This window comes from Sinocyclocheilus grahami, unplaced genomic scaffold, assembly GCF_001515645.1.
Source record: "Sinocyclocheilus grahami isolate Dianchi unplaced genomic scaffold, SAMN03320097.WGS_v1.1 scaffold91.1, whole genome shotgun sequence".
Classification (NCBI taxonomy): Eukaryota; Metazoa; Chordata; class Actinopteri; order Cypriniformes; family Cyprinidae; genus Sinocyclocheilus; species Sinocyclocheilus grahami.
Window position 1 is genome coordinate 2,518,631 of NW_015505270.1, and position 11,027 is coordinate 2,529,657.

The 11,027-nt window shown below is 36.5% G+C and overlaps 1 protein-coding gene across 1 annotated transcript in view; it reads left to right on the forward strand.

Moving 5' to 3' along the window:
- LOC107587279 (clathrin interactor 1-like) overlaps positions 1 to 11,027 on the forward strand; it is a 40,715-nt gene that overhangs the window by 23,408 nt on the left and 6,280 nt on the right. Inside the window, exons 2-10 of the mRNA XM_016274997.1 lie at positions 587 to 691; positions 1,487 to 1,583; positions 1,968 to 2,076; positions 3,038 to 3,208; positions 4,977 to 5,157; positions 5,648 to 5,891; positions 6,050 to 6,131; positions 8,545 to 8,829; positions 9,655 to 9,656. Of these exons, the coding sequence (XP_016130483.1) occupies positions 587 to 691; positions 1,487 to 1,583; positions 1,968 to 2,076; positions 3,038 to 3,208; positions 4,977 to 5,157; positions 5,648 to 5,891; positions 6,050 to 6,131; positions 8,545 to 8,829; positions 9,655 to 9,656 (1,276 nt within the window). The remainder of the gene's footprint in view (positions 1 to 586; positions 692 to 1,486; positions 1,584 to 1,967; positions 2,077 to 3,037; positions 3,209 to 4,976; positions 5,158 to 5,647; positions 5,892 to 6,049; positions 6,132 to 8,544; positions 8,830 to 9,654; positions 9,657 to 11,027) is intronic.

Here is an 11,027-nt window from a genome sequence, read left to right on the forward strand (position 1 = left end):
GATGGTTCTTCATCCAGCTAGAAATATCTCTCAGACAGGCTGCAATGCGAACAGCTACCGTCGGGTCATCTGGTTGGAATGAGAAGTAGATTTGAGTGTCATCAGCATAGCAGTGATAAGAAAAGCCATGCTTCTGAATGACAAGCGCATATACTGTATTAGAACTGCATCGCATATAATTATTTAATTAAATCGTAGCATTTGGGAATTCACAATTATTCTTAATTATGATTTTTAAATGGGTTTAATATATCATGCAGCCTTGCAAAACAGACTAATAATGTGTTTTATGCATTCTCGTCTGTGAAATGTGCCACTTCCGGTATTGTGCCGGTTAGTCGACGCGAGCAAAATGAAGTCAAGGATTTTAAAAAATCGAATAGTCAAATAAAATCGACGAATCGCGACAGCCCTACTCTGAACACATTTAAACCTTTGGCAGCCCGTTCTCTCCGATCAGTACAAAATACACACCAGTTGACCAAAACTGACCGGCTCGTGACCATGTGTAACAATATATGCACTTGTGTCTGTGTGTGGTTGCCTGGTGTTTATTTGTAGTTCTTTGTTTTTCTCTGTTTCCCAGCACCAATGTTGTGATGAACTACTCAGAGATAGAGTCCAAGGTTCGAGAAGCCACCAATGATGACCCCTGGGGCCCATCGGGCCAGCTCATGGGAGAGATTGCCAAGTAAGTGCTCAGCCTGCTGGGTGGTGGAAGGACTGTGTTCCCTTCAGTCTTCAGGCATTCAATGACTCTACTCTCAATTACCGCAAGACATTTGTGTAGGGCAATTACTTAAGAATTATCTCATCATTGATAGCTGATGATTTCAGTTGCATTGCATCATGCCTTACACTTGAGATAGTCTGAAAGTTGATTCATTACCCCCTCATGTAGTTTTTAGATGCGTTTTTTTTTTCCGATGAATTTAGTGTCTTGTGTTAAATTGTGAAAGCTGTGAAAAAGCAGTCTACATTAAAATCAGTAACTGGATGGATGGTTTGGCAGTATTTTAAAATGCCAAACCTTGATAGAAACACTGTATTAGTAATATCAACATATTTTACATAGGAAACACAAAATAACAGATAATATCATTAAACAAAAAACTTTAAATATATGGGAAAATATACAATCTTTAAAGCTGTCTAGTTTGTCAGTGGTATAATTCCTGTTTTTGACAGGTTCAATGACATGCTCAATTATACAACTTAAAGAATTGCTACTGCATATCAACTGGGCCATTTCAGAATCACTGCATTTTATTCAGTGGTTCCACTGGAAGAGATAATTTTTATTTAATTATTTATTTAATTGAACGAGAGGACTATCTATTTCAGATAGTTGTAGCCCAATGTATCCCCTGGTTACAATACTTTATATTTAGCCAATTTGGCGTGGTATCATTTCAGTTTTTGAATCTCCTACTTTTAGTTAGTATAAAGTATTTGTACATAATGTGACTAATCCACATTATTGCAGATCCACATTTATGTACGAGCAGTTCCCTGAAGTTATGAACATGCTTTGGACTAGAATGCTGAAAGACAACAAGAAGAACTGGAGGAGAGTTTACAAGGTACAGGTACACTGCTCATCTTTTATCATACTTTCAAATGAGACACAGTTACTGAAAATAAGTTTAGACTTAATTTAGACATATTTAGCCAAAGTCCAGATATTGGCCAATTCATTGGCCCTGCCTATGTGTCGGTCTATTGCTAATTTTCATTAATTTCCTCACACAAAGGTTTTATAAAACACCCATGCTTCATTGAAAATTATTGACGTGATATCTGTGTGTCGCATCTGTAGCATGTTGTTGGGTCCAAACAATCATTTTGACTTGCTCCCTTCAGTGTACAAAAACGTTAACTTATTTTTTACCCCAAATCCTGCATTTAACTCTTTTAGCTGCTTGATTTGGAAATATCCAGAATAATGCCCTCTTCCATGTGTTCAGGCCTTATTACTATTAGCGTACCTCATCAGAAATGGGTCAGAGCGGGTGGTCACCAGCACCAGAGAACATATCTACGACCTGCGCTCTTTGGAAAATTATCATTTTGTAGGTGAGTTTAAGTAGATGAAAAGATTAAAAGGTTAAAAGGAACTTATTTGAGAAAATCTTTATTCTAGTATGCAAATGGAAAAATATAAGCAAACAAGTATAGCAGAGGGTGATATGATGAAATCAAATTTGAGCTCTTTGGCCTAAAAACATTGCTTTATCATAACCTAAATATAGCTCAACACCCAAGTTATACTTCCCAGGTGTCAAGCATACTGGACATAGCCTCATGCTCTTGAGTTGAGACCTGGAAAGCTTATTTGTACATGAGAAATGTTAATATTTCATTATAGAGAAAGAAGAAATTTAGTTTGTTAAAATTTGGAGATGTAGCAAAAAAATTTTAAATAAAAATGGTAAATTCTTTCTGAAGGCACTACATCTTTAAGCTACATTTGTCTGATAAGTGAATGACGAAACAGGTCTTCATAGTCAGTGCTAGAGGTGTTAGTTTCTGTTTCCTTTTTGTAGCTATGTAAAGCTCTGTGCCTTGTTCTAAATGTTTCAAAGATTCTGTGGCTTTTCAAAAGCGATTCTGTTTAATTTTTCATCATTTTACACACATTTTCAGTCGTCTACCGAGACAATTCATGAACATTAGCACATCAGTAGCTTTGATTTAATTTTGGTATTCAACCCAAAAGGTTTGCCTTCACACCATTGTATTTGTGAATTTGTATTCAATGAATCTTTAATTAGGTAAACAACAAGAAATAATTTTGTAGCCTACCGAGGCTTTTGTAGGACATCAATGCAGCAAATGGCAAAATTCAGGCATTACCAACAAAGAAAAATTGACTATGGCACTATATTATTTGCTGAACTACTGGAATTTTTGTGTGGGGTCACATTCTGACATTTGTTGATTTTTCATACTGTATCTAATGGAGATTTTGCAAAAACAAGATTAAATGGACCAAACCGTTCCATATGATTTGACAAGCTCTTTTCTATTTTGCTAGATGAAAATGGGAAGGACCAGGGCATTAACGTACGGCAGAAGGTAAAAGAAATGGTAGAGTTTGTTCAGGATGATGACCGGTTACGTGAAGAGAGGAAGAAAGCCAAGAAGAATAAAGACAAATACATTGGAGTATCTTCTGACAGCATGGGAGGCTTCAAAGAAAGTAACTGTAAGTGTAGCAAATTTGAGAGTTTCTAAATTTGAAAGTACATGATTTCTACAACCACTAGTGCCACTAACTGTCTGTTAATTGGTTGGACAAACAGATTGTTTTTCCCCAAACTCTTGCAAACCTAAAACAACATGATACATTTATTAAAAAAAGTTATTTGAAGCATTCCATGAATATGGGCAAAAAGATATGACTTAACAGTCTAACAACTTCTTACACCAGTATACTTTTAGCAAATGCATGCCAAATTGTATGTTAACCAAAAAAACAAAAAAAAAAGAGATTGCTGATGCTCTCAGGAGGATCTAATATAAGATAGGATATAATAGTTCTTTCTGTAGGGTGCTTTTTATTATTAATATTTCCTAAATGTATTGTGATGATGTGGTGATTGTTCCAGTGGTTTTATTGGTAATCAAATAAACCAAGAAATTCCCTTTTATCACAGGTCATTTTGAGGCATTATTTTCATCTCTTGAAACTGTGTTTGACCCCAAAAGTGAGTTGTTTTGTCTGTGTACTGTAGGCGTCCCACAGGGATTTGTTTTAGGCCCTCTGAAGTTTTCTTGCATTGTAAGGAAAATTCCCCCTGGATTTCCTTCTTCCCACGACTGATCTTTTGATTAGAGCTGTTTTGATTTCAGGGCTATCACTTTTCAACTTTGCTTACTGCATCATTTGGTGATGTTTATGATCAGGTTAGAAGAAATAATCAAATCTCTGCTTTTTGTATTACATGTTTTCTCTTAGAGCTGTCTAATCAAGTCAAGATGCCACGTCCCTTGTCATGTCATTAGTGATGTTACTTGTGTGCAACGTCAAAAGATTGTGCTTGGTTTCTGCTTTGATTTGTTGCTCAGATTTCTCCCTTTATTAGCTGTACTACAGTTTCAAATTGCCAATTAATGATGACATGCCTGTGATGGATTTGTTTTGGTGAAGAAAGATAAAAATAATGCAGGGTCAGAGGGGGCAGACAGCTTGATTTTATGTTATAGGCTACTTTAAGTTTGTTGAGTTTTTAGTCAGGTGTATTTTCCATACTTTTCGAAGTTTGAAGTGCATTTGTGGGCAAGTCCATCAAGGGGGGCAAATTCAAAAAATTACATCACTTCTGTATGTGGTGTATCAATGCAAAAACCTTTGTCTTATTAAAGCCATTGTTTTTTTCAGGCCAAAACGCACTACCTTTCTATGTAAATTATTTATATTATAGTTTTCACCTCAATCCAGGGTACCCGCGGGTCCTTAAAAATACTTAAAATGTCTTAAATTTAGTTTGATCAAATTTGAGGTCATAAAAAGTCTTAAATATACTTAAATATCATAAATATCTTATTATGTGCTGAAGTTAATGCTTTGCTTTTAGTGTATTTTGAAAGCAGGCTATAAATAGCTTCCAATGGGCCATTCACACACAATAACTGTAAAGATATAGTACCTACGCACGATAACTGTATTATAAGTGTGCTGCAGCAGTTATGTCGTTTGCTGTTTAAAGTGCTTAAGTTATTTGAAGCAGAATGGATTTTAATTGACTGTCAATGTTTTTATCTTACATCAGCTGGAAAAATCGTTCTGAAAGTGCCGTTGTCATTATAGCTGGACCTCGCTCTTCTCATGGAATTAGAACAATTAATAAAACTTCAGTTATCGATATTGTTATCTTCCCTGATGTGAACAGGCCTTTAGTGAATTTCAATCTGAAGCATTAAATATCTGAAACCAATTCAGCACCTAACTGATTTTGTATACACATTCTCAGCGGGAGAACGGTTTGACCCCGAATCTAAAAGCAAATGGGACGAGGACTGGGAGAAAAACAAGAGCAGCTTCCCGTTCAGTGAAAAACTCGGGGAGATAAGTGACAAAATTGGAAACACCATTGATGACACCATCAGCAAATTCCGCAAAAAGGAGAGGGATGACTCACCAGACCATATCAGGTACATGACTGAGTTTTCAGTCCATAGAATTAATAAAGCCATAGAATGAAAAGCTATATAACTGAAGTAACGACAGATACTTTCATAAAATATTGTGATATACATCTGAGTGAAACTGTTTATTGAAAAGGAAAAATGTAGAATGCGGGCTTGGTTAAATCCATCAGTTGTTGATTGAAAGGAAGTAGATCGGCTAAATATGAGCCAATTGTAAGAAAGGGGCTGGGATTAAGAAAACTAAATGATTAGGGAAGTCTGGCATACGTCACCAGAAAGAAGTCTGTTATTTCACCAGAAGATGAAGTTATAACATTTTGATTAAGAATTACGAGGTGGACAATAAGATCAATAACTTACATTTAGAAAATAGATAGGGTGAATTTTCATTTCATGCTAGCTTTAGCGCTTTGAAATCTACTTTGATAAATGAACCCCCTGTAGTTATATGAACTAACACAGTTCTTTGTCTTACTGTTGCCTCTTCCTTCAGTGACAATGAGGAGGACAGGGTTTCACAGAATGGTCGTCCTGCAAAGTCAGAGTTTAAGGATGATGAGGAGACTGTAACAACCAAGAGCATCCAGATCACACAGACCACAGATACAATCACCTCCACCACCACTACCACCACCTCTACACGCAAACGCGGCGGAGTCCCGTCCAAAACCGTTGACCTGGGCGCAGCTGCTCATTACACTGGTGACAAAAGCAGTCCAGGTGCTGACCACAACCAGGTACAAAAGAGCCTGAAAAACAACCTGCAAAACCTAAACAAAAACAACTGAATGCACCTATACAGTCCTCTCTGTGAAGTGATTAGGGTTGCAAAAGGAAGCCTGTGCTGCCTTCATGTGGTAGAAGTGAAATGTGACATTAATCTTTCTCTTTTCAGACATCAGTGAGTCAGTTATCCAGCACAGGGCTTGCAGATCTGTTGATGGTGGAAGCTGGCTCTGGTCAACCAGTGTCTTCAGGTAAGACCCCATCAGCTGCATTTTCCGCGTTTCAACAAGTATTTTTTTTTGCTAAGCATCACTGTTACTATTGCTTACACTTAGGGTTAGGGGATTAAATACCACTCACAAACCAATTCAAACCCCCACACCTGCTGAATAGACACCACGGCTCAATGTGTGTGGAGCATATAACATTTACTACTTGGTCATTGTTCATTTTTGAGCCCAATTTTCTTCATGCAGGGACTCAGACAGAAACTTTTTTCCTGAGAGTTGATGTAGCTTTTAAGCCATACTTATGGAAGTTCTTCAGAGATGCAGTCAGAGACATCTAAGTGCCCCAGATGGGTGTGAGTTGTGTGTGAGAGAGAGAAAGAACGAATAGGAGATGGGTGCACAGATGCTGCTGTCCCTTCGTATCCTGTCACCAGCCCAACAGCTGTGCTGTGCTAGCATCAGTCAGGAGGTCAAGAGCTGTTGCAATCAGGTTGTGACAACCTGATTGTGTGTATGTGGATGGACACGTGTTTGCCTGTGCATCTGAATTTTAGTCACACATCCAGATAATTCGGTCCTATTCTATGGAAGCCCGTTTCCGCCACTGAATAAAAAATTTAATTTTTTACATTTTTACTTACATTTCTGACTTTTTTTCACAGAATTGTGAGATATAAACTTGCAATTGCGAGTTATAAAGTCAGAATTCTGACTTTTTTCTCAGAATTGCGTGATATAAACTCACAATTGCTAGCTATAAAGTCAGAATTGCGTGATATAAACTCGCAATTGCGAGTTAAAGTCCCATTTTGTGGGGGGAAAAAAGACTGATATGTTCTCAGAATTGCGAGTTTATATCTCACAATTCTGACTTTATAACTCGCAATTGCGAGTTTATATCTCACAATTCTGAGAAAAAAAGTCAGAATTGCGAGCTTGTATCACGCAATTCTGACTTTATTTCTCAGAATTGCGACTTTGTCTCGCACTTGCGAGTTTATATCACGCAATTCTGACTTTTTAACTCGCAATTGCGAGTTTATACCACGCAGTTCTGAGAAAAAAAATCAGAATTGCGAGTTGTATCACGCAATTCTGAGAAAAAAATCTGAATTGTGAGATAAAAAGTCGCAATTACCTCTTATTTTTTATTCAGTGGCGGAAACGGGCTTCCATACTATTCTGCATTGCCCCAGTAGAAAAAAAAATATTATTTTGATGTAAATCATAGATTTTTTTCTATCGTGAAAAATCTTTTTTCAGTAAGGATGAGTTAATCAATCTAGAGTTACAGTAAAGATATTTATAATGTTACAAAAAAAATGTTTTTCAAATAAATGAACTTTATATTCATCAAAAATCCTGAAAAAAGTCAACAGTTTCCACAAAAATATTAGGCATCGCAACTGTTTTCAACATTGCTAATGAAAAAAAATGTATATGCTAATATGCTGCTCAATTATGAACAGCAGTTATCATTATTATTAATGTTGAAAAGGTTTTTACTGCTTAATATTTTTTGTAGAAACCATGATGCATTTTTTTCAGGATTCTTTGATAAATAGAAAGTTCATTGAACACCATTTATTTGAAATAAAAAAAATTCTCATTATAAATGCTTTTACTGTCACTTTGGATCACTGCAATGCAATTTTTCTTTCTTTCTTTCTTTCTTTCTTTTTATTGACCATGTATGGCTAAATATTGATACCTATAAAAATATTTAGAAATGAAGACAAAAATAGCATTACATGTAATATTCATAAGGTTTTATCCTTTATTGTACACATTTTACATACATGTTCCCATATAAATGTGAATATATGTACACGTATACACACATTCACAGAATGAGTTACAGCAGATTTCTAGTTCCCAGCATGCTTTGCTTCTGACATAATCTTAAAATTAAGTTATTTCGTGTGTTTTTGCTCAATATTAATATAGGGGGAGATCTGTTAGTGTTTAATGTTCTATTATTTTGGAATTGAAAAGGGTTTCTGGTATGTTTTTGGGGTTACCGTGTGCTGAAGAGTAGAGCCTGTGGTTAGGTTGAAGACTGGCCTAACACCATTAAGACTATATATTACTTTATTTAAAAAGTAAGGGCTGTGCGCTCTTCATCACGCTGATAGTCTCTTTGCTAAATACTTAAGTACATGCAGGTGTGCTTGTGCTGTTGTTAACTAGCGATATATGAACATATGAAACATGTAAGTTCCTTATGTATTATCCAATATATTATAATATATTAACAAAATATATCATTCTGTATATTTTCAAAATACCGTTCAATCATTTAATATATTAATCATGCATATATAAGGAAGTATATTTTCTTTGCGTAAGGGCTTACCTACCCCAAATTTTTGAGCTTCTATTCTAAACTTTGTTGCTTTCTAAAGACTATTCATGTCATCTTAATATTTTGCAGGCGGAAGCTCAGATCTCATTGGTGACTTTGCTGACTTTTCCTCACCTGCTGCCTCTGCCAGTCTCCCGTCAGCTGCTGGTATGTGTGACCCAACTGTACACAACACACACATGCACAAGGGCCAAAACTATGATTTTACCTCATCTGACAATATCTTGCAATCTGTAAATGTCTCATTGTGCAGTTTTTTATGGAAAAGCATTACCATAAGTACATGTTTTGGAGAAACAAAAGGTTGGGGGGAAAAAAACTCTGATGGAAAATTTTCCATTTCAACTAAAAGCTGTATTTATATTTAAATCTCAAGTCTGCATGTTCTGTGTGTGAATTAATGGTGCAGTTTTGTCTACTACTACGCACTACTCAAGCACGTATGACTCTCATGGTTTTTAACGTCTGCAGCCTCATTATATGAAACATGAACTTATACAGGCAGGCACAGCACTCAGTTTAGCATGTGTTTGTGTGTGCTGTCTGCTCATAGCATGTGCCTATATCGTGCACTATATCGAACATTATGTACCGTCGATAAATATCGATACTGTTTTATCACCCAGGCCTAGGTTCAAATACTGATGAACAGAATAAGCAGACAAACTAATTTTCATTATTCAAAAATCATATTTAATTTAAAATTGTAAAATGATTTAAAGCTTGTTTTTTAATGTATATAAATGCTAAAGTGAATTTCTATTTTTTTATTTTGTTTTTGCATCCACTCACCGCTCAAAACACCACAGTTCTGTTCAGTGTAGCACGCTCGGTAGTCTTTCATTATAAAAAACAAAAAAGTGTAACATGATGTAAATAAAGAGATTCATTGTGCAGTGTAGAGCTTCATTGATTATAACGAAACTTTGTGAGATTAACTGAAATGAGTGATGCTTTTTAGTGATTTATAATCTTTGCGCGCTTTCTTGGCTATAATCCATTTGGAATTTGAATAAGTTTTTTTTCATGATGCTAAGAGGACCAGTGAGTGCTCACACGCTGCCAAGTTTCGTGAGTGACAACGCACATATAAATGCGGCATTTATATGCAGATGTCACTATCATTGCAATGATAGTGATAACCATAACAATGGACAGGGCAAAAATATGTCAAAATAGATGTAAGCCTACATTAAGGGCTTACATCTATAAAGCACCCTCACTAATTTCACGTAAAACAACACCCTTTTTACCTTGTCAAAAATAGCTCTGTTCACAGCGAACGGTTTCGGTGTGTGTCTCTTTAAATGATAATGAGCTACTGCTCACCAGACCCCTCTCTTCCGTGGGGTGTGTCGACACAAAACATGTGAATATATATCTCGGAGGTTGTCTTATTCCAATAGTTAACTATCTAGGTCAGGGGTCACCAAACTCGGTCCTGAAGGGCCGGCGTCCTGCAGAGTTTAGCTAATCAAACACACCTGAACCAGTTAATTCATGTCTTAATAGGTATACTTGAAACATCCAGACAGGTGTGTTGAGGCAAGTTGGGGCTAAACTCTGCAAGTTTGGTTAACCCTGATCTAGGTAGAAACGGCTGCAAATTTAAACAGCTCGCTGGATGACACAAATAAAATTTATATATATATTAAATTGTAATTAATTCAATAATGTTTTTATGCCTTCATATGATTACCACCGAAGATACATTTGTCTAGATTCATAAGTCCAAAAAAATTTAAACAGAACACAGAATTTTTGCAAAGAGAAAACATTTCATAGGGCCCAATTATTGTGAAAAAAATACAGCTTTATATATATTATTATATTATATATATACAGTATCTCACAGAAGTGAGTACACCCCTCACATTTTTGTAAATATTTTATATCTTTTCATGTGACAACACTGAAGAAATGACACTTTGCTACAATGTAAAGTAGTGAGTGTACAGCTTGTATAACAGTGTAAATTTGCTGTCCCCTCAAAATAACTCAACACACAGCCATTAATGTCTAAACCGCTGGCCACAAAAGTGAGTACACCCCTAAGTGAAAATGTCCAAATTGGACCCAATTAGCCGTTTTCTCTCCCCGGTGTCATGTGACTCATTAGTGTTACAAGGTCTCAGGTGTGAATGGGGAGCAGGTGTGTTAAATTTGGTGTTATCGCTCTCACGCTTTCATACTGGTCACTGGAAGTTCAACATGGCACCTCATGGCAAAGAACTCTCTGAGGATCTGAAAAAAAGAATTGCTGCTCTACGTAAAGATGGCGTAGGCTATAAGAAGATTGCCAAGACCCTGAAACTGAGCTGCAGCACAGTGGCCAAGACCATACAGCGGTTTAACAGGACAGGTTCCACTCAGAACAGGCCTCACCATGGTCGACTAAAGAAGTTGAGTGCACGTGCTCAGCATCATACGTCGCACACTGCATCAAATTGGTCCACATGGCTGTCATCCCAGAAGGAAGCCTCTTCTAAAGATGATGCACAAGAAAGCCCACAAACAGTTTGCTGAAGACAAGCAGACTAAGGACATGGAAC